General features: G+C 43.1%; 1 protein-coding gene across 1 annotated transcript in view; it reads right to left on the minus strand.

Moving 5' to 3' along the window:
- Positions 1-576: 576 nt before the first annotated feature.
- Positions 577-23,496, minus strand: part of slc30a2 (solute carrier family 30 member 2) — a 170,017-nt gene continuing 147,097 nt past the window's right edge. Inside the window, exons 4-8 of the mRNA XM_070884415.1 lie at positions 16,801-16,954; positions 10,882-11,098; positions 6,908-7,013; positions 3,763-3,897; positions 577-722 (exon numbers count right to left, since the gene is read on the minus strand). Of these exons, the coding sequence (XP_070740516.1) occupies positions 577-722; positions 3,763-3,897; positions 6,908-7,013; positions 10,882-11,098; positions 16,801-16,954 (758 nt within the window). The remainder of the gene's footprint in view (positions 723-3,762; positions 3,898-6,907; positions 7,014-10,881; positions 11,099-16,800; positions 16,955-23,496) is intronic.

A 23,496-nucleotide genomic window follows, 5' to 3' on the forward strand; every position in this document is an offset into this window, starting at 1 on the left:
CCTTCGTACCTTTATTTGGATTATCATCATCAATACTCTAAGTTTACAAAGTATATTTTTTATCCTGAACAAACCTAATAAGATTTTGTTTGTGCAGTTGGATATTCCAAATGTCACAAAAATAGCTGATTCAAACCAAGTCTGTGATGCTAAATGATGAGCAAAACAGGAATCTTTGAGTTCTTTTGTCTTGGATACGCTGCTTGTATTTAGGTAATCAATTTTTAGATCTTGAATGTATGCTCCCTTAAGTTGTGCCTAATAACTAATATAATATTACTTACCAAGAGTTGTTGAACCTGCACAATGCAATAGTGACCTCCACCCCAGAAATATCAAAAGTGCTACTAGTTTGGCTAGGGTTTCTACTTGCTCTGGAATCATTTGACCTGCCCTTCCTTTTTTTTTCTCCTTCTGTTGATTTTTTGCTTTGCAGAGGGAAATTGTTACTAACATTGTGTATTCCAATGCCCTTGGAAGCTGTAGTAGGTTTTTGGAAATCATGGAGAATACAGAGACAAATATACAACACGACAATAAATGGCACCTCCTGGGATCTTGAATTTGAAAGAAATCTCAGTCTTTTGGGTCTTGACACTGGCTGCAGTCTAACATGTCCTCTGAGAATGTTTCCACTTGAATTGTTGTGGTATGGAAGGTAAACTTGCTTCGAAGGATGTCTGTGGTTTCCTTCAACACAGTTTGAGCATCTGCATTCTCTTCTGTAATGTCAAGAGTATAATTATCAGACAGGCAGTGGATAGTTGTTCCAAGCTACAGATTTCTCTGGTTTCCTCTCCAAGCTCCCTCACTCTGTTTTAAAGAGATCATCTACAGAAATAGCTATTTGTTCCTTATTAGTTTGTAAGGTAAATTACTTTTGTTCTTTTGAGACAGACATTATATAACTGCAGCTAAAGAATTGCTAAGTGATACTAATCTGCTTAAAGAGATTACTGCATGGATTGCACTGTTGATACTAATTTGCCCACTCATTGAGAGAAATCTTCCATTAGACCACTGCCTTACACCCAGTCCCAGGAGGCCTGGCATTTCCCATTAACCACAACCTCATATAGGGAGCAGTGTCACTTCCAGATGCATCCTTCATAGAAACATAGAAAATAGGTGCAGGAGTAGGCCATTCGGCCCTTCAAGCCTGCCCCACCATTTTATAAGATCATGGCTGATCATTCACCTCAGTACCCCTTTCCTGCTTTCTCTCCATACCCCTTGATCCCTTTAGCCATAAGGGCCACATCTAACTCCCTCTTGAATATACCCAATGAACTGGCATCAACAACTCTCTGCGGTAGGGAATTCCACAGGTTAACAACTCTCTGAGTGAAGAAGTTTCTCCTCATCTCGGTCCTAAATGGCTTACCCCTTATCCTTAGACTGTGACCACTGGTTCTGGACTTCCCCAACATCGGGAACATTCTTCCTGCATCTAACCTGTCCAATCCCGTCAGAATTTTATATGTTTCAATGAGATCCCCTCTCATTTTTTTAAACTCCAGTGAATATAGGCCCAGTCGATCCAGTCTCTCCTCATCCTGTCAGTCCTGCCATCCCGGGAATCAGTCTGGTGAACCTTCGCTGCACTCCCTCAATAGCAAGAACGTCCTTCCTCAGATTAGGAGATCAAAACTGTACACAATATTCCAGGTGAGGCCTCACCAAGGCTCAGTCCAACTGCAGTAAGACCTCCCTGCTCCTATACTCAAATCCCCTAGCTATGAAAGCCAACATGCCATTTGCCGCCTTCACCGCCTGCAGCACTTGCATACCAACCTTTAATGACTGATGTACCATGACACCCAGGTCTCGTTGCACCTCCCCTTTCCCTAATCTGCCGCCATTCAAATAATATTCTGCCTTCATGTTTTTGCCACCAAAGTGGATAACCTCACATTTACCCACATTATACTGCATCTGCCATGCATTTGCCCACTCACCTAATCTGTCCAAGTCACCCTGCAGCCTCTTAGCATCCTCCTCACAGCTCACACCGCCACCCAGCTTAGTGTCATCTACAAACTTGGAGATATTACTCTCAATTCCTTAATCTAAATCATTGATATATATTGTAAATAGCTGGGGTCCCAGTACTGAGCCCTGCGGCACCCCACTAGTCACTGCGTGCCATTCTGAAAAGGACCCGTTTATCCAGACTCTGCTTCCTGTCTGCCAACCAGTTTTCTATCCACAACAATACATTACCCCCAATACCATGTACTTTAATTTTGCACACCAATCTCTTGTGTGGGACCTTGTCAAAAGCCTTTTGAAAGTCCAAATACGCCACATCCACTGGTTTGCCCTTGTCCACTCTACCAGTTAACATCCTCAAAAAATTCTGGAAGGATTTATCAAACATGATTTCCCTTTCATAAATCCATGCTGACTTGGACTGATCCTGTCACTGCTTTCCAAATGCGCTGCTATTTCATTTTTAATAATTGATTCCAACATTTTCCCCACTACTGATGTCAGGCTAACCGGTCTATAATTCCCCGTTTTCTCTCTTCCCTCCTTTTTTAAAAAGTTGTGTTACATTAGCTACCCTACAGTCCATAGGAACTGATCTAGAGTCGATAGACTGTTGGAAAATGATCACCAATGCATCCACTATTTCTAGGGCCACTTCTTTAAGTACTCTGGGATGCAGACTATCAGGCCCTGGGGATTTATCGGCTTTCAATCCCATCAATTTCCCTAACACAATTTCCTGACTAATAAGGATTTCTTTCAGTTCCTCCTCCTCGCTAGACCCTCGGTCCCCTAGTATTTCCGGAAGGTTATTTGTGTCTTCCTTCGTGAAGACAGAATCAAAGTATTTGTTCAATTGATCTGCTATTTCTTTGTTCCCCATTATAAATTCACCTGATTCTGATGGCAAGGGACCAACATTTGTCTTCACTAATCTTTTTCTCTTCACATATCTATAGAAGCTTTTGCAGTCAATTTTTATGTTCCCAGACAGCTTTCTCTCATACTCTATTTTCCCCCTCCTAATTAAACCCTTTGTCCTCCTCTGCTGAATTCTAAATTTCTCTCAGTCCTCAGATTTGCTGCTTTTTCTGGCCAATTTATATGCCTCTTCCTTGGATTTAACACTGCCTAATTTCCGATGTTAGCCACGGTTGAGCCATCTTCCCCATTTTATTTTTACTCCAGACAGGGATGTACAATTGTTGAAGTTCATCCATGTGATCTTTAAATGTTTGCCATTGCCTATCTACCGTCAACCCTTTAAGTATCATTTGCCAGTCTATTCTAGCCAATTCACATCTCATACCATCGAAGTTACCTTTCCTTAAGTTCAATACCCTAGTCTCTGAATTAACTATGTCACTCTCCATCTTAATAAAGAATTCTACCATATTATGGTCACTCTTCCCCAAGGGGCCTCGCACAACAAGATTGCTAATTAGCCCTTTCTCATTAGACATCACCCAGTCTAGGATGGCCAGCCCTCTAGTTGGTTCCTCGACATATTGGTCTGGAAAACCATCCCCAATACAGTCCAGGAAATCCTCCTCCACCGTACTGCTACCAGTTTGGTTAGCCCAATCTATATGTAGATTAATGTCTGATCTGAATTTGCATTACATCCTAAACCAGTGTTGACAAAAAAATCCAAATATCATAACTCCCGTAATAATGATCGCCACAATAAATACTTAACAAATGTTTCATATCTAAACAGGAAGATAAAATGAAATGGTAGTAACAAAGTGTGATGTCAGCATCACTCACCTATGGCAATGTGAACAGAAAGTACAGGCTGGTTTAAAGTCAAAGCCCAGAGCTGGAGACTATGCATGGCTTTCACTCCTTTAGTCGACAGAAGAACTTCCTTCACTGAATTGAAGTCCATTCCTTTTGGGGTACCTAAGCAGGAATAGTAGGATTTGTTTTAGTCATTTATTTCAAAGAATAAAAAGATTTGTTCAAAATAGCAAGTGATGCAAATAAATTTTCTAGTCAATTTTTTCTCAAGGAATTGTAATCCAAATTGCCATTGCCTTCTAAAATCATAGCAAAATAAATAAAATGTCTGACACCAGCAATTTGATCAATAGGGCATTAAAACAAGCTCACGATAACAAAGCCTTTAGTATATCAGCTGTTTATAATTTAGATTTTACTGTTCTTCACAATTTTGACCATCATTTGCACATTGTAAGGGTATAGGATGAGGAATTATAAACATTTCCTTAATTTAATAAGTATTAGTGTTTATGAGCATTTAGAGGGATTACTTTATGGTGTGATTAGCAACATTATGCAGCCACTTCTAGTTTAGATATTCTGTCAACACAGGAATGTACCCATGCTGACCAATGATAGTTGGGGAAAATCTAACACAATTCAGCATAATCTCTCCCCGCTCCCTCCTCAAAGAGAAATAAGAAACCATGCTGCCCTGTTCCAGTCAGCAATCTAGATGCATGCTTTCTGTGGCCATCTGTGTTAACATTAACGCAGTGTTAGCACCACATGCTACAGCTCCAATATTAGCACTTCAGGCACAATTACCACTGTGCATTGAGGGAACTGTGGGGAGTGTTAGCACTGAACTGTGGGGAGGGTAGGCACTGTGCATTGACTGAACATAAGAACATAAGAAATAGGAACAGGAGTAGGCCATTTGGCCCTTTGAGCCTGCTCCGCCGTTCAACAAGATTATGGCTGATCATTTACCTCAACTCCACCTTGCCGCACTATCCCCACATTCCTTAATTCCCTTCGTTCCCCAAAATTTATCGACCTCTGTCTTGAATATACTCAACGACTGAGCAACCACAGCTCTCTGGGGTAGAGAATTCCAAAGATTCACAACCCTTTGAGTGAAGAAATTTCTCCTCATCTCAGTACAAAATGGCTGACCCCCTAATTTGGGACTGTGACCCCGTGTTCTAGATTCCCCAGCCAGGGGAAGCATTTTCTCAGCATTAACCCTGTCAAGTCCCTTAAGAACTTTCTATGTTTCAATTAGATCACCTCTCAATCTTCTAAACTATAGGGAATATAGACATAGTCTACTTAATCTCTCCTCGTAGGGCAATCCCCTCATCCTAGGAACCAGTCTAATAAACCTCTGTTGCACTCCCTCTAAGGCAAGTATGTGCTTCCTTAGGTAAAGAGACCTGAAGTTTGCACAGTACTCCAGGTCTGGTCTCACTAATGCCCTGTATAACTGTAGTAAGACTTCTTTACTCTTGTACTCTAATCCCTTTATAACAAAAGCTAACCTACCATTTGTATTCCTAATTTGTACCTGCATGTTAACGTTCTGTGATTCATATACAAGGGCACTCGGGTCCCTCTGAATGCCAACATTTCCCAGTCACTCACCATTCAAATAATCTGCTTTTTTTGTTTTTCCTACTGAAGTAGATAACCTCACACTTCCCCACATTGTATTCAATTTGCCATGTTCTTGTCCACTCAATCAACCTGTCTATATCTCTCTGCAGCCTCTTTACATCTTCCTCACAGCTTACTTTCCCACCTAACTTTGTATCATCAGCAAACTTGGATATGTTGCACTCAGTCCCTTCATCTAAGTCATTAATATAGATTGTAAATAGCTGAAGCCCAAGCACTGAACCTTGCAATACCCCACTAGTTACAGCCTGCCAACCCGAAAAAGTCTTGTTTATTCCGACTCTCTGTTTTCTGTACAGTAAGCAATCCTCAATTCATTCCAATATATTACCCCAATCGCATGAGTCCTAATTTTGTGTAATAACCTCTTGCTTTGCACCTTATTGAATGTTTTTTGAAAATTCAAATACACTAAATCCACTGGTTCCATTTTTTCCATCCTACTAGTTACATCTTCAAAAAACTAACATATGTCAAACATGATTTCCATTTCATAAAACCATGTTGTCTTTGCTTAATCATATTACGATTTTCTAAGTGCCCTGTTACCACAACCCTAATAATAGATTCTAGCATTTTGCCTATTACTGATGTCCGGCTAACTGGCCTATAGTTCCCAGTTTTTTCTCTACAGCTACCTCTTTTAAAACCCTAGGATGCAGATCGCTGGTCCTGAGAGTATTCGGGGTCACTCCACAAGTCGCCACTTAGTCCCATTCATTTCTTTTGACTTGTACTGATTTCTTTGAACTGTGGGGAGTATTATCAGTGTGCATTGTAAGAGAAGTGTAGGGTTACCAATCCTCCTGGATTGTCCGGGAGTCTCCTGGAATTGCCGATCAATCTCCCAGTCGCCGCTGCTGGCATCCCAAGAGAAAAGTACTTGTTGAATAGTTCGCTCCTGCAAAGACCTTCTGCTATACACTACCTTTATAGTTGGACACGAGAGGACTTGATTTTTCCCACAAATGCATTCATTACTTGAATACTTAACAATGTAATAGTTCGGCAGAACCAGTCAGAATTGAAATGGAGATGTTTGTCATTATGGGGTCTGTAAGTGAACAGGAGCTGCTGATTGATGTTGTATGTAAAGTTGTTTTAAACCTTAAATCTACTTTTTGTCATTCAATTTAGTATTGTAATGAATATTAAAATAAATTAACTTAAGAGTGCATGCGCTTGGTGTGTTTACTCTTTTTACAGGGCTAATAGTTAGATTTTCTTTAACCGCTAGAAATCTGTATTTAGGTTTGGACAAATTGTATCCTCATAGCTAACTGTTATTTTAATCTTAACCACAGTCTCTGTACTTTTAATCAGTTAGTGCAATATTTTATACATGTTGTTTGATGAAGTGCATACAAATTACAATTAATTCTTTTTAAATGTAAGTAAACATTGATGATATATATACTACATCTTTTTCATTGACACATTTTCCTCCCAACCAAATCATCAATGTATGGATTGTATTTTTCTGAAGAAATTGCATCGAAGTATGTCCTACCTTCCATAAGTACACGGAAGACATCCTTTAAAATAGTAATGGTGGTACCCAAGACAAAAAAGGAGAAAAAAAATGTAGAGATAGGATCTGCGATTTTATAAGCAGGCTGTGATTGAAAAACAAACAATAAAAAAACAGGCTAGCATGGTGCTCATATTCAAAAAAGCTAACAATATAGACAAAGGCAACTACAGACCCCCATTAGTCTTCAGATATCATGTAAAATAATAACATGGATTATAAGGTTTATTTTCTCCCCATCTCTCCTGAAGGTGTGGCCTCCTTACTTGGGGTATGGGCAGTGATTCCCATGGACAGCCTTGGCCACATGTTCATTATTCACATGTATGACCCTTGACAGTGAATGTTGGTGATTAACCACAGGGGACATCACCGCTCAGGCAAATCCTGTTGTCACATGAAGTCTACCCGAGTCATTTCAACAGGGATCACTAAATTGCAATCAAGAATGAGAATTCTGCCAGATTTTCCCTTCCTAACCCAGCAGAGGTCAGATAACTCATCACAGGTTAGGGATCAAATCAAAAACTTTCCTGGTCTGTTTTGGTTCAACGGTTCACTGGATAAATCTGCTGAACCATTGGCTGAACCGGGTTTTGTTCATTCTTTTTACAGCACAATAACAACTTATCATTATTCTAAGCATAGTCATGCATAAGGCCACGTATATCAGATCACACGTGCTTCAGTTATTTCTCAGAAGAAGTTAATTAAATAGTGAATTCACCATTTCTTACCGATAATGAAATACTCCAGAATATGATAGAAATCTGAATGTTCTCCTCTCTCATCCAGGTCCTTACCGTTTAGTTTACAAGTAACTCCACTAACGGCGGTGTTTTCATCTGCTTTTAATGAAGACTAAAGCCAGTACAACCGCTGTGCTCATTTGGAGGTCGGCCAGCAGGGTGCAGTGGAGGACCACCCCCATTTTGTTCCCAGGAACCTATGTCACCCGCCTTCGGCCTGCAAGTCGGGCCGTGCCCAGCTCGGCCTTTGGGCCAGGTTTGTCGGCAATCCCCAGTTCCCAGCTCAGTCCCCTTCTTGCCAAGTCGGCCAAATCTGTAGTTCAAACTAGCCCCACAATTGGTGAAACCTAGCTCCACCACTGAAGAAAGAAATTTGCTTCTTTTCCTTGTCCTCTGAGAGATCTAAATATTTGAGTCCTTCCTGCTGGATTTCTCATTAACACTTGTTCAAATTTCAGGGTCCTTAGCTTTTCCCCTCATCAGATCTTGATGGAAAGCCTCCTTGTTTGGATTTATCTTCTAATTTTGGGGGCTCCTTCAACTGGTGCAATGGGATCTTTGACATCCACCTGAACAGGTAGGCAGGACTTGTGTTTAAAATCTCATCTAAAAGACAGCATTCTCTCAGTACTGCACTGGAGTGATGGCTAAGGTCCAGTCTTGGTGTAGGGTTGTCAAATTGAGACTGCTCTTTTAACAAAATACTTATTGTATGAGTTCCTGGATTCCCTATACCTTGAGGCTGCTCTAACAGCCTGGTTACTAGACAGCAATGGGGCTACATTCCAGGGGGTTAAATGGATTTTAAGGGCTGTCTTAAGATAATGCACAAAGAAATTTTATACAAGTGTTTAATTATTGTGCTAAAGAACATGATCTATGGAATTTCAGCCCAGTTAAGGTATTTAATATCTTCCCAGGATCTACCCTGTTGAATAACAAAAAAATTATTCCTGATTTCACTCCTAAATGGCCTAGCTCTACTGTTAAGATTATGCTCTCTTGTTCTGGATTCTCCCACCAGAGGAAAATGTTTCCCTGTATCTACCCTATCAAATTCCATTATCATTTTAAACACCTCAATTAGTTCACTCTTCTAAAATCAAGGGAATATTAGTCAAGTTTATACAACCTGTCCTTATCATTTAACCCTTTAAGCCCTGGTATCATTCTGGCCAATCTGCGTTATACCCCTTACAAGACCAATATAACCTTCCTGAGGTGCAGTGGCCAATACTGAATGCAGTACTCTAGATGGGGTCTGACCAATGCTCTGTATTGTAAGGGTTAAATGTTTCGTAATCAAGGCACAGCAAGAGGCCACGGACTAAAATGGTTTAAAAGAAAACCTGTGGGACTGTTGGCAGGAGAAAGAGTGCCAGCCTGGGGCAGGTGGTGACTCATAACTGATTAATGCAATTTCTGTGGTCAGGAGCGAGACCCTATTACCATTGAGACAGAGTTTTGATGCAATCAAGCAGAGAAGCCCATGGATTAATTGACTGGAGGGGAAAAACCAGTTCCCTATGGAGACACCAAGTCTGCGAAAATCAAGGACCATAAAGGATCCCACAAGACGTGCATTTTTGGATAGCGAGGCACAAAAGATAAGGAGTTATCTTTTGCCCTGCCGATTCCATGCACAGAACGAGGTGCGAATTGTGGCCATCCAAACCGATCCAGATCCATCATCACAGCCATTGAGACTCATCCAGGCGCATTAACTGAAAGCAGCCCAGCCGGAGACTTGTATAATTGACTTGTATAATATATGAAGGAGCCCACAGAAGTAAAACCGGTCAGAACAATAGGTCGAAGAAACATGTAAGAACATAAGAAATAAGAACAGGAGTATGCCATATGGCCCCTTGAGCCTGCTGCGCCAGTGAATAAGATCATGGCTGATCTGATCATGGACTCAGCTCCAATTCCCTGCCTGCTCCCCATAACCCCTTATCCCCTTATCATTTAAGAAACTGTTTATTTCTGTTTTAAATTTATTCAATGTCCCAACTTCCACAGCTCTCTGAGGCAGCGAATTCCAAAGATTTACAACCCTCCTCATCTCAGTTCTAAATGGGCAGCCCCTTATTCTAAGATCATGCCCTCTAGTTCTAGTCTCCCCCATCAGTGGAAACATCCTCTCTGCATCCATCTTGTCAAGCCCCCTCATAATCTTCTGTGGTTCAATAAGATCACCTCTCATTCTTCTGAATTCCAATGAGTAGATGCACAACCTACTTAATCTTTCCTCATAAGTCAACTCCCTCATCCCCGGATTCAACCTAGTGAACCTTCTCTGAACTGCCTCCAAAGCAAGTATATCCTTTTGTAAATATGGAAACCAAAACTGCACGCAGTATTCCAGGTATGGCTATAGCTATACCTCAGAACAACAGGTCAAAGGAACAACGACTACGAAACAAGCAGCTGGGACCCAACACCTTCCCTAGCTCCACGAGCCTACAATCGACAACAGCAGCAACTGGTTGGATGGGTGGGGGGGATTGTATGTCTTTGATCAATTTCTAAGAAGTCTTGTTCTGCAATTTTTAGTTGTTTTTTGTGTAATAAACTAACAGTTGGGTTTAAGCCTAAACTTTGCATTACGTGTGGTCCTTCCTGTATATTCCCGAGGTCTGAATCAAAGTAGAGTGGAAAACGAACACCCTAGAGTATAACTGAAGCTTCACTTCCTCATTTTTACATTTGAATCCCCTTGAACATTCCATAAGCCTTATTGATTACTTTTTATATCTGTGCAGTAGCTTTGTGATTTATGTACATAGACACCTAATTCCCTTTGCTCCTCCGTAGCTCTCAACATTTGGAAATATTGATGTATAAATGTTACTCTCCAGAGGAACTTAGCATTGTAAGAATTAATAAGAAAGTTGTAATTCCTCAGTGCTCTATTTTTAGTGCAGTGGTTAACACGATCATAGCAAATTCTTATAAATGCTAGCTTAGCAAAAGTGTTAACCTATTTTTGACTTCATTAAAATTGCATAGAGGGATTTGATGAAAATGCATTTACCAGTGGACCAAGAAGAGATCAAAGGAATTGCAATCCCTAAGTGTTCTGAACTACAACCGACAATATTTTTTTGATATTTTATCACTGAGTATTCGATTTACCTCACTGAAATGAACTCTTATAACTAAAATACAATATAAATACAGTTATTAGAGTACAGCAGGAACCTTAAAGAAGATGACAGTGGCTGCCACAAACACTCCGATGCTTTGAAACAAATCTCCAATGACGTGTATGAAGGCCGCTCTCACACTGGTGTTGCCCAGATGGTTTGGTTGGGAAGAGTTTTCATCGGCTCTGCTGTTTTCTAACTCCTCGTAACCAAATGCATGGCCATGGCCATGGCTGTGGGCAGGGTTTGATTGATGGAGTATGATAGCCATTCTGCAACACAAAAAATTCTTTTTATTTTCAAGGACTTTGGTGGATTAAATTTTGAGCTATTTCAGCATTTGAAGCTTTCACATCCCACAAACAATTTCAATGATGTGTCAAATTCAAAGACTATTGTATTATGATGTATACTAGCCTATCAGTGATATATTTTGTGATTCTGAGGCACTTTGAGCTATCCTAGTAGCATTCATCTATTTGACACATTTTTTGTTTGAATATTCTTAAGAACATAAGAACATAACATAAGAATTAGTAACAGGAGTAGGCCATCTAGCCCCTCGAGCCTGCTCCGCCATTCAACAAGATCATGGCTGATTTGGCCGTGGACTCAGCTCCACTTAACCACCCGCTCCCCATAACCCTTAATTTCCTTATTGGTTAAAAATCTATCTATTTGTGATTTGAATACATTCAATGAGCTAGCCTCAACTGCTTCCTTGGGCAGAGAATTCCACAGATTCACAACCCTCTGGGAGAAGAAATTCCTTCTCAACTCGGTTTTAAATTGGCTCCCCCGTATTTTGAGGCTGTGCCCCCTAGTTCTAGTCTCCCCGACCAGTGGAAACAACATCTCTGCCTCTATCTTGTCTATCCCTTTCATTATTTTAAATGTTTCTATAAGATCACCCCTCATCCTTCTAAACTCTAATGAGTAAAGACCCAGTCTACTCAATCTATCATCATAAGGTAACCCCCTCATCTCCGGAATCAGCCTAGTGAATCGTCTCTGTACTCCCTCAAAAGCTAGTATATCCTTCCTTAAGTAAGGTGACCAAAACTGCACGCAGTACTCCAGGTGCGGCCTCACCAATACCCTATAAAGTTGCAGCAGGACCTCCCTGCTTTTGTACTCCATCCCCCTCGCAATGAAGGCCAACATTCCATTCACCTTCCTGATTACCTGCTGCACCTGCAAACTAACTTTTTGGGATTCATGCACAAGGGCTGGCGCCAGTCACGCTGGCGCGGCGCCTAAATTCTGCCAACGTCCGCCGCGCGGCCGATGCCATCGAGTCGCTAAAAACAGCTCTGGGCCCTGACTCCGTTAGGTGTATCGAGGAGGCTCAAGCACGTGGGGAGATCCCGTCCGAACTGACCCCCGTCCGGACGGAATTCCTCATCGGCGCCAAACCCCGGAACCTCCCTCGGGGGCCGGCGCCTCACAACTTGAGCCGCCTCGGGGAAATCCCCTCCGTGCCTTTCAGTTCCGCGCGGAGGGGTTTCCTGTACGGGCTGCTCCTGCACACCCTCAACTTTGCCATCCTCGCCGGCCGTCCGGACACGCCATGGCGTACCATCTTGCCGTCCGGAGGAGGCGGGGGTCCCCGATGGAGGGCACTCTACGCAGGGGTCCTCCCACTATTCATCGGGGACTTGGCCTGGAGGGTGGTGCACGGAGCAGTGCCGTGCAACAAATTTTTAAGCCGGTTCACGGACTCCCAGGCCGCCTGCAATTTCTGCGGTCTGGAGGAGTCCGTGTTCCATGTTTTTATGGAGTGCACAAGGTTGCAGCCCCTGTTCCATTATTTGAAGGGGCTGCTCCTGAAATTCTGGCTGCACTTCAGTCCCACTCTCCTGATCTTTGGGCACCCTGTGCGGAGGGGAGCGGGTAGGTCCGAAGGCCTCCTCGTAGGACTGCTCCTGGGCACGGCCAAGGGTGCCATCAGCCGGTCCAGGCAGCGGGCGGTCGAGGGGGTCGTTCAACCTGACTGCCTGCCTCTCTTCCGCTCTTACATCCGGTCCAGGGTGTCCTTGGAGATGGAGCACGCGGTGTCCACCGGTACGCTCGCGGCCTTCCGCGAGAGGTGGGCACCGGAGGGACTGGAGTGCATCATCACGCCCGGCAACCAAATTTTAATTTGATTTTACGTTTTTTTAAGTTTAATTTGTTTTAATTGCCGGTGCTTTTAGTGTCCCCCTTCCCTTTTATAGGGGGCACTGGGGAAAATTGTGAATTTAGTGCCCAAAAAAAAACCAAAAAAGAAAAACACAAAAAAAAACAAAAAAAAAAGGGGGGAAAAAAAAAAAAAGGGCCTTGTAATGTCTGGAGTGTCACCCAGGTCGGGTGGCACCGTTTAATGTTTTTATGTTTTGCAGGTAAACTTAAAAGAGTTTCATGCACAAGGGCCCCCAGGTCCCTCTGCACCGCAGCATGTTGTAATTTCTCCCCATTCAAATAATATTCCCTTTTACTGTTTTTTTTTCCAAGGTGGATGACCTCACATTTTCCGACATTGTATTCCATCTGCCAAACCTTAGCCCATTCACTTAACCTATCTAAATCTCTTTGCAGCCTCTCTGTGTCCTCTACACAACCCACTTTCCCACTAATCTTTGTGTCATTTGCAAATTTTGTTACACTACACTCTGTCCCCTCTTCCAGGTCATCTATGTATATTGTAAACAGTTGTGGTCCCAACACCGATCCCTGTGGCACACCACTAACCACTGATTTCCAACCCAAAAAGGACCCATTTATCCCGACTCTCTGCTTTCTGTTAGCCAGCCAATTCTCGATCCAAGCTAATACATTTCCTCTGACTCCGCGTACCTTTATCTTCTGCAGTAACCTTTTGTGTGGCACCTTATCGAATGCCTTTTGAAAATCTCAATACACCACATCCATCGGTACACCTCTATCCACCATGCTCATTATATCCTCAAAGAATTCCACAATGGAACTAGATAAAATAAGCTTTTCTATATAATGTATATTTAATGTATAGACTTGAACCTTTTTTATGTCACATTTCTGCATTTTACTACTAATAAAACTCACATTTCACATTGCGTCATACTCGGGCATACATCGCAGTGTTAAATAATTAATTAGGAGGGAAAATTGCATTAAACCGGAATATTGTTCTTGAATATTCCAGTAATTGGTGACAGAGTTCTGAAAGCATCCTGTAATGTTGCATAAAGCTGCTAATTTGTGACTAATCTTTGAAGTAGATACTGATGGGGAGCATACCTCAGTCAACTGCTTCCCAGATAGAAAAATATAGACGACGATAGTCTAACTTCAAACTGAATGTATTATAGTTACGATTTATAATACAGTAAGAATTATTTTTAGAATCATAGAATGATACATCATAGGAGGCCATTCAGCCCATCATGCCTGTGGAGACGCTTTGAAAGAGCTATCTACTTAGTCTCATGTCCCTGCTCTTTCCCCAAAACCCTGCAAATTTTTCCACTTCATCGGATTCTCTTTTGAAAGTTATGATTGAATCTGTTTCCACCACTCTTTCAGACAGTGCATTCCAGATCATAATAACTCTCTGCATCATTTTTTTCCCCCCGTCACCTCTGGTTCTTTTGGCAATTACCTTAAATCTGTGTCCCCTGTTTATCAACCCTTCTGCCAATTTTGTACTCCTCAGCCCTCATCTCACTCCTCATTCTGGCCATTGCAGCGTACTTCTGCTGAAGTTATAGTGGAAGTATGCTGGAACAGCCATGGATTTCGGGGCTGACATGTTTTTAAAAGCCATACAGAAAATGTAAGCAAAATTGCTGAGAAAATAAAGACAGGTTTCAGATCAGAAATGAGTAATGTCTGTTCATGTTTTCTGGGTAACCAACGTCATAACACTTGAGGCCTTTTACCTTACAGACAACTTGTGGAGAGTATTGCAATCAGACCATCATTTCTAGATGAGCATCTAAAGTGCCAAATCATTTTCAGAAAAAGATTTCTTTTCAACTTTATGCCTCATTGGGAAATACATGACATGGGGCTAGAAATTCCATTTTTGGTCATAGCGATATTTTTGGCGGAAAAATACCACTATGACTCCGTTATGATTTAGAGATCTAACATTCCGCTAAAAATGTGTCCAGCGGTAAACTTCGTCGTTGCACGAGGATTCATGGCGCAAACCGCAAATTTTCTGCAACTTTTCTCCGGGGCCGATATCGCTGCGAGTTGGGCCTAGGGAGGGGGGAAAACACCCCCAAAAATTCCAAAAAATAAAAAAATCACAACACATTCACAAGACCCTTTTCTATCGAATTGCTGCAAAAGAATTAAAAATTAAAAACTTGAACTTACCTTTTTTTGCAGGTCTTCATACCTACCGCCATTCCAAGGGCTGCAACGCAGGTGTTCCCGGGCATTTTTTTTGGTCCTATTTTTTTTTAAATCCTATTTGGGTGCGCTGCGAGCCAAATATTGGGCGACTTTTTCTAGTCTTGCACACTGGCGGTCCGCTCCCCAGCAGTATTTAAAAATCACCAGTACAAGATTTCAGGGAATTTTACGCCGCACCGTTTTCTGCCAAAAACAGTGAAATATTGCCGAAAAACTCGGCGCAAGTTTGGGGAATTTCCAGCCTATGGTGTCGTACTGAGCCATACAGCACATGAAGGTCCTGGGTTTGACCCTGGACTGTTAGGTTAGCTGATCTCAGTAAAAACTTGACGATCTAGAAATGACATAGCATCCCATTTGGGGCGAGAACTTTTGCGGGTGCTACCCAATTCCAGCAGATGCAAACTTCTGGTTTAGTGCTCCAGGAGGGCAATGGAGCACTAAATCAAGCGCTCCCACTTCACTTGGAGCATGAAAGCAGGCAGGAGGGGCGGTTGCGGTACAGCACTGCACAATGTCCACTGCAGCGCTGCTGGAATTGGAGGCGGCTTTCCCTCCCTTAAAGAGAAGGGGCACTGCTGCAGGCTCTGCATTAAATTGACTTCCATGCTCGCCGACTGCACCTGCGATCCATGATGATCAACCCCAAGCACTCTAACATAGCGCACAGCAAATCAATTGCGCACAACAAAATGGTGAAAAAATTATCTGTGGGCACAATACAACAAATTTTTCACTTCCCGAAGTGGCATTACCTTTAAATACCACTCCCCAAGCAGCCGGCCTATCTTACAACGCCTCCTGCAGCTGCCAGGGTTGAAGCCCGGCGATGCTGCAGGGGCAGAAGCGAAGTTTGCATCTGGGCTGTACCAGACCACTGTGCACCAGATGACGATACGATCTCCAAGGCACAGTAGACTGTGGCGTTTGGGGTTACCTTTGCTGTAAACCTTCATGGCAACTTTGCGGGCGTTGGTACTCTCGTCGTGCCCAGTCGCAGAACCAGTAGCGCCCCATTATCGCCCACCCCCCCTCCCCCCGGGGATGCTAACGGAAGGCACAAAGGAGGCCAATTTCTCCCGCTAAAACTGGCCATAGCCCTTCAGACTAGAGATGAAAAGAAAAGAAACCAGGGTTCCAATTCATGATTCCCATCCAGTGGCTCCTGCAGGAATGTGCACAGGTGGATGTCAGGTGAGAGAGGCTAGGCTTGACTGTGATCCCCACCTTTCTGAAATAATGTCCCAACACTCTTTAGTTTCATGTGAAGAAAATGAAGTCTCGGGCACCCACGGAACCATGCCCCAATATGAGTCAGCAACTTCAGCAAAATATGAAAGAAAATATTTACATTTGTTACCTGCCTTCTTATTTAATTGCAGCTGCTTCTTATGTTTTTATTTTGAAACGGGAAGATTGAAAGTAATAACATACTTGTGTACATCAGAGCCATTCAATTTCACCATCATCAATTTCGATTATAGACTACATATTTCTGTTGGTAAAACGTGTTATGCAATTTTTGTTGGAATTCTGAAATCAAATATTATTTGTGTGATTAAATGCTCAAATATACATTAACATTGCTTACATGATATTGACTCCTACTGCACACCCAGATGTTATAAGCATAACATGGCTTTCAATCTCAAAGTCTTTGTTGATCAGTCGCTGGATAGCAAGGTAGACCAACACTGCTGTCACTGCCCAGATTGACAGTACAGAAAGAAGAGCCCCCAGAATCTCTGTTACATAAAGCAAAAAAACAGACATTAGAGCAAGGCAGTCCTGTATCATAGTACAGATCCCCATTGTTTCCACTTTCAGATTCCCACCAAACATACATTAAGTGACAATCAGAAGACCTATCTACTGCACCATGCCATTTGTCCCAGAAACATTTATTATGAATATTTTACAATAACAATCTATAAGATAAGCTATTTTAGTAGGGATGTTAATCTATTTGTTTAAATTAGGTCAACAGTTTTGTCAAAATCATAGAATTATAGAAACTTGCAGCACAGAAAGAGGTCATTTGGCCCATTGTGCCTGTGCTGGCTCTTTGAAAGTGCACTCGTGCTTCGTCCCACAGGTCCGGTTTTTGTCCATAACCCGGTAAGTTTCTCATCCTCAAGTATCTGCCCAACTCTCTTTTAAACTTATTTCTGAAATCAGCTTCCACCACCTTTTCCGGTAGAGCATTCCAGATCCTGGCAACTCTGTGAAAAACATTCTCCTCATCTCCCCTCTCAATCTTTTGCCAACGATTTTGAATCCATAACCTCTAGTTATTGACTCACTCTCCAGAGAGAATATTTGTCTCTCTTTACTCTATCAAACCTCTCATCATCTTGAAAACCTCTATAAGGTCAACACTTAACCTTCCCTGTTCCAAGGAGAACAGTCCTAACTTTTCAACCTTTCCTTATAGCTGAGGTCCTTCATCCTTGGGATCTTCCTGGTAAGCCTCCTCTGTCTGCTTTCTAAGAGTGATGTCCAGAATTGTCCACAATACTCCAGCTGAGGTCTAATCAGTGGTTTATAAAGTTCTAGCATGATCTATTTTTGCTTTTCTATTCTATGCCTCTAATTATAAACCCAAATGCTTTTTTAACAACCATATCAACTTGCCTTCCCACCTTCAAGGATTTGTGTACATGGACACCAAGGTCTCTTTGCTCATCTACACTTTTCAAAATCATGCCATTTACAGTATACTGTCTTTCCATATTAGTCCTCCCAAAGTGCATCACTTCACACTTCTCTGCATTGAACTCGATCTGCCATGCTTCTGCCCATTTCACCATCCTGTCTATGTCATCCTGAAGCCAATGAATATCCTCATCACGATCTACTACTTTGCCAATTTTCATATCATCTGCAAACTTTATAATGCTGCTCCCTACACCCGAGTCTAAAAATTGAAAAGAGTGAAAGACTCAAAACTAACTGTTAGGGAACACCATTGCAAACCACCTCCCAGTCAGATAAACCTCCATCCACCACCGCACTTTGCTGCCTGTCACTGAGCCAACATTGTATCTAATATATCCAATATAAGAGATAGAGGACTGGATTTTCCTTTTAAATCGCCTCTGCCCGATCCTTGCGGTATTCCGGCGATTGCGTCTTTTTCAACTGCCGGAATGCCGCTGGTGCGCGCTCCCGTGGTTTTCGGGTGCTCCATGTCGGTGGCGGCGAAGCGGTACAGGAGCGAAGTGCAGTGGGCGGTGTACAACAGAGGAGGCCAATCGACTCGGGAATCTTCGGCTCCCAAGTTGTGCGCACGTGTGCGTGGCTGTCAAGCTCCGCCCCCCCCCCCCCCCCCCCACAAGAGGCACCGACGAGAGGCCAGAGACTGCCGGCATGAGATCGCTGTGGGGGTGGGTGGAGGCGGGGCGGGGGGGGCGGAAGAGAGTGAGATCGCTGTTTTGGGGGGGTGGGGGGTGAGTGAGATTAGTGAGTGAGCGAGACTAAAGGAGTAAATAAGGCTTTATTAGACCATTTATATTCTTGCTTAACACTAGAAAATACTACAATCTATTTAAAAATACATCAAACTGTGGAGAACTATAAAGATCTGTGTAATATCAAACAAACCTGTCAGATCTGTGTCCATACCGCCCACTTAAGATCCAGTAAGACCTGCTTTTTCAGGGCGGTATTAAGGTCTGGTGGTAAACGGATCTTAATGATGAAACTTCCATTTTGGGCGGTAATATATGGGCGGACAGTATCGAATACCGCCCAGTGGTAATGACTGTGGAATTTACCGCCGGGTGGTTATCTGGCCGGTAAATGTTTTTTCGACGAAACTTTCTGGGCGGTAAATGGGCGATTTGAGACGAAACTCTAGCCCAGAGGAATTTCAGATGAACAAGATAACACATTTGCATGATTACAATGCATAAGTGTAATTTCCCCCATCTGAGATTTCAGTTAAATTAACAGCTGAGCACTATTTCAGCTGAGCTTGCTGATCACAAATTAACATCACATTTTATAGGCTTTACTCCAAGCTGATTGAATATTTATTTTATTATGAGATGGAACATTAGAGTTCAATATTAAGTTAACAGCAGCAACAAATTGTATTTATATAGCGACTTTAATGTAGTGAAACATCTCAAGGTGCTTCACAGGAGTATTTTGAGATAAAAATTTGACACCGAGCCACTTAAGTAGAAATTAGCGCAGGTGACCAAAAGCTTGGTCAAAGAGGTATGGTTTAAGAAATGTCTTGAAGGAGAAGAGAGAAATTATTTAAATAACATAAATTATTTAAAACAAAATAATAGCATTCTTTTTTTCTAACTGCCTGAATAAGATATTTGATACCAAAAATGGGAGAAGATTTCCTTTGTTAACTATTTGTATCATCTCATTATTTATTGTACTATTCACTATTTCGATTGTAAATGCATTCTCTATACTCTGGTTTAGGATTTTGCAGCAAAATCCTAAACCAGAGAAAATCTTCTCCTGAAGCGATTCAACATTATAGAGGTTAATGAGTTTCATTTAGATTGACAATAGTGATGCTGGTTACAGACTCCCTTGCGGAGAGAGAGCATGCCATATATATTCAATCACAAAACCATTGCTCAGCAGGAGGTATTTATCTGTTGGCACATTGTTGTAGCAATCGCCTTATTAGTCAAATTCCAGCTGTGAATGAGTTCAAATGAGCAGAGGAATTTGAAATGAGATTGGCAGAATTCTCAGTCCACTCCTCAATCTTGAGCTGAAAAATAACTATTTTAGCTTAGTGGCTTAATGAGAGGGAATTCTTTCTCTCCCCATAACTTAGTCGGTTGTGCTTGTGCCAGGATCCCTAAGTGTGTCTGTTGGATGTAAAACTGCCAGAACTCGCCAGCACCAATGGCCCTTAAAACCTACTAGAAATGGGTCTTAATGTTTTAATATCAGTTCTAAGTTTACCTTTCACTAGTTTGAATCTATGTCCTCTGTCCTACTCTCTATTTAACTTAAAGTAATATTCTAGATTTACCTTTTCCATTTTGGTAACAATCTTGCATATCTCTATAAGATCACCTCATGCACCTCCTTTTGACGCTAGCAAACCCAGGTTGCTCCATTCTTTTCTCGTAGCTCAAGCCTCTAAGAGCAGAATCAGTCTTGTGCCTCTCCTCTGCACTGCCTCTCATGCTTGAGTGTGTCTCTTGTGACCTGGTGGCCAGAGCTGGATGAGCAGAGCATTAAGTCATTTGGTGACAAAGGTGGGTTGAAGAGATATGGGCAGTTTTCTTTGTCATGTTCCTAAGGGAGCTAAGTGTCACTGTTGGAAAGGTAATCAATTCCCTCTGGGATCGATTACATTTTGTCTGCCAAAAAATATTTTCTTGCAGCCTTTTCAAGGGCCTCAATGGAACTCATGCCAGCTCTCAGCTGGCGAAATATCCAGTGAGACCTTACCAGGAAGTAATGGGCAAATTCTTGAGGTATCCTGGCAAATCCTCTGATACGTACGCTTATCACTATAATAAATCGGACGTGGCCCATGCTGGAGCTGATTACATTAAACCTAAAGGTCACGAGGTGAACGCCAAAAGTGAGCACTGCAGGGGGAGCCTGCTTTATATAGGGAGGCAGCACAAGGTGCAGTAATGTTTGAATCCAGTGCTTTCCCCATCTGTTGGCTATTACATGTAATTACATGGTACAATGCATGGTACAGAGCATGGCTGCAAATACATCACAACACTTCTCCCCCCCCCCCCCCAAGTCTTAGATGCGGTTTACAGGTCAAGCCTGACCGGGGGTCGGCGCTCTCTGGTTGAGCTGCGTGTGGGCGGCCTGACCGAAGTGTCGCTGCGGTTCTGGATGGACTGTCCGGTGTGATGGGTTCTGTCTCCTGATGAACTGCTGGTTCTGTTGCTTGAGGTTGGAAGTCGATGTCACTGTAGTCATCCATCCAGCAGTTCTGGATCATCGATGAACCTCAATTTGGTTTGATCGATGTGCTTCTTGCAGGTTTGGCCATTAGTGAGTCTTGCCACGAATAACCCACTCCCCTCTTTAGCTACGACAGTGCCTGCGAGCCACTTGGGGCCCGGACCAAAATTCAGCATGAAAACAGGGTCATCAACATTGATACAACGCATTGCAGAGTTGCGGCCATGATATGTACATTGCTTAAGATGCTGGTTTTCAACAATCTCACTTAAAACCGGGTGCACTAAGGACAATCTTATTTTGAGGGTCCTCTTCATGAGGAGATCGGCGGGCAGAACACCTGTGAGTGAGTGGGGCCTCGTCCAATATGCAAGCAGCACGCGAGACAGGCGGGTCGGCAAGGGGCCTTCCGTCACTCGCTACATGCCCTGCTTTATGATCTGTACTGCCCATTCAGCTTGGCCATTGGAGGCTGGTTTGAATGGGCTGACCTGACATGCTTTATCCCGTTACAGCACATAAATTCGGAACTCGTAAAACATGGTCCATTGTCACTAACAAGGACGTTGGGCAGGCCATGGGTGACAATCATTGTCCGAAGGCTCTCTATTGTGGCGGTGGATGTGCTGGACGACATTATAACACATTTGATCCATTTGAATAAGCATCAATTACAACTCGGAACATTTTTCCTAGAAATGGACCCGCGTAGTCTACGTGGATGCGGGACCAGGGTTTGGAGGGCCAGGACCACAGGCTCAGGGGGGCTTCCCTGGGTGCGTTGCTGAGTTGCGCGCACGTGTTGCACCGGCATACGCACGACTCTAAGTCTGCGTCGATGCTGGGCCACCACAAGTGCGATCTCGCAATGGCTTTCATCATTATGATGCTGGGGTGTGTGCTATGGAGATCTTTGATCAATGAATCTCTGCCCTGCTTGGGCAGGACTACGCAATTTCCCCCACAAAATGCAGTCGGCCTGGGCGGAGAAACATAGAAAATAGGTGCAGGAGTAGGCCTTTCGGCCCTTCGAACCTGCACCACCATTCAATAAGATCCTGGCTGATCATTCCCTCAGTACCCCTTTCCTGCTTTCTTTCCATACCCCTTGATCCCCTTAGCCGTAAGGGCCATATCTAACTCTCTCTTGAATGTATCCAATGAACTGGCATCAACAACTCTCTGTGGCAGGGAATTCCACAGGTTAACAACTCTCTGAGTGAAGAAGTTTCTCCTCATCTCAGTCCTAAATGGCCTACCCCTTATCCTAAGACTGTGTCCCCTGGTTCTGGACTTCCCCAACAACGGGAACATTCTTCCCGCATCTAACTTGTCCAGTCCCGTCAGAATCTTATGTTTCTATGAGATCCCCTCTCATCCTTCTAAACTCCAGTGTATAAAGGCCCAGTTGATCCAGTCTCTCCTCATATGTCTGATATGTCCTTACTATACAGTATAAATGCACACAAGGCCCATACTTGAGAGAAGGTCACTCTGTGACCAGTTACCTTTATTACCAAGACCTCAAGAGATGAAGGTGGGTGTAGCTTCCCCTTTTATACCTGAAAGTCCAGGTTAGGGGTGTCTCCCACAAGTTCACCCCCTGTGGTCAGTGTTCTCAAGGTGCACAACTTAGGTCAGCTTGTACATGGGTTACAATGATAGTTGAATACATGACATCACCTCCCCCCCCAAAGTCTTACTGGGATCACAGGTTAAGTCTCTCTGGTGGTTTACGCTCCCTTGTGGAGCGCCTGAGTTGGGGCTCCGGTTGTTGGCCGCTGGCCTGAGTGTCTGCTGTTTGCGGTGCCTCAGGCCTGTCTGGACTGCCCACAGTGACTGGACTCTCCTCCACTTGGTTCCGGTATTCGGTCACCTGTGGTGCAGTAAACTCTACGTCGTGTTCTTCCTCTGCTTTTTCGATGGGGTAGCTGAACCTCCTTTTAGTTTGATCCACATGTTTGCGGCAGATTTGTCCATTGGTAAGTTTAACTACCAAAGCCCTATTCCCTTCTTTAGCAATCACAGTGCCTGCAAGCCATTTTGGCCCTGCAGCGTAATTAAGATACAAAAACCGGGTCATTGACATCAATACATCGCGCCTTCGCATTCCTGTCATGGTAGTCACATTGTGACTGATACCTGCTCTCAACAATTTCTTTCATAGTAGGGTGTATAAGGGATAACCTGGTTTTGAGCGTCCTTTTCATTAGCAGCTCTATGGGTGGAACCCCTGTGAGCGAGTGTGGTCGGGATCTATTGGCCAACAGGAGGAGTGATAAGCGGCTTTGTCGGGATCTCCTTTGGATTCTCAGCATCCCCTGTTTGATTATCTGCACTGCTCGTTCCGCCTGGCTGTTTGAGGCCA

Source organism: Pristiophorus japonicus, chromosome 7, assembly GCF_044704955.1.
Source record: "Pristiophorus japonicus isolate sPriJap1 chromosome 7, sPriJap1.hap1, whole genome shotgun sequence".
In the NCBI taxonomy this organism is placed as follows: Eukaryota; Metazoa; Chordata; class Chondrichthyes; family Pristiophoridae; genus Pristiophorus; species Pristiophorus japonicus.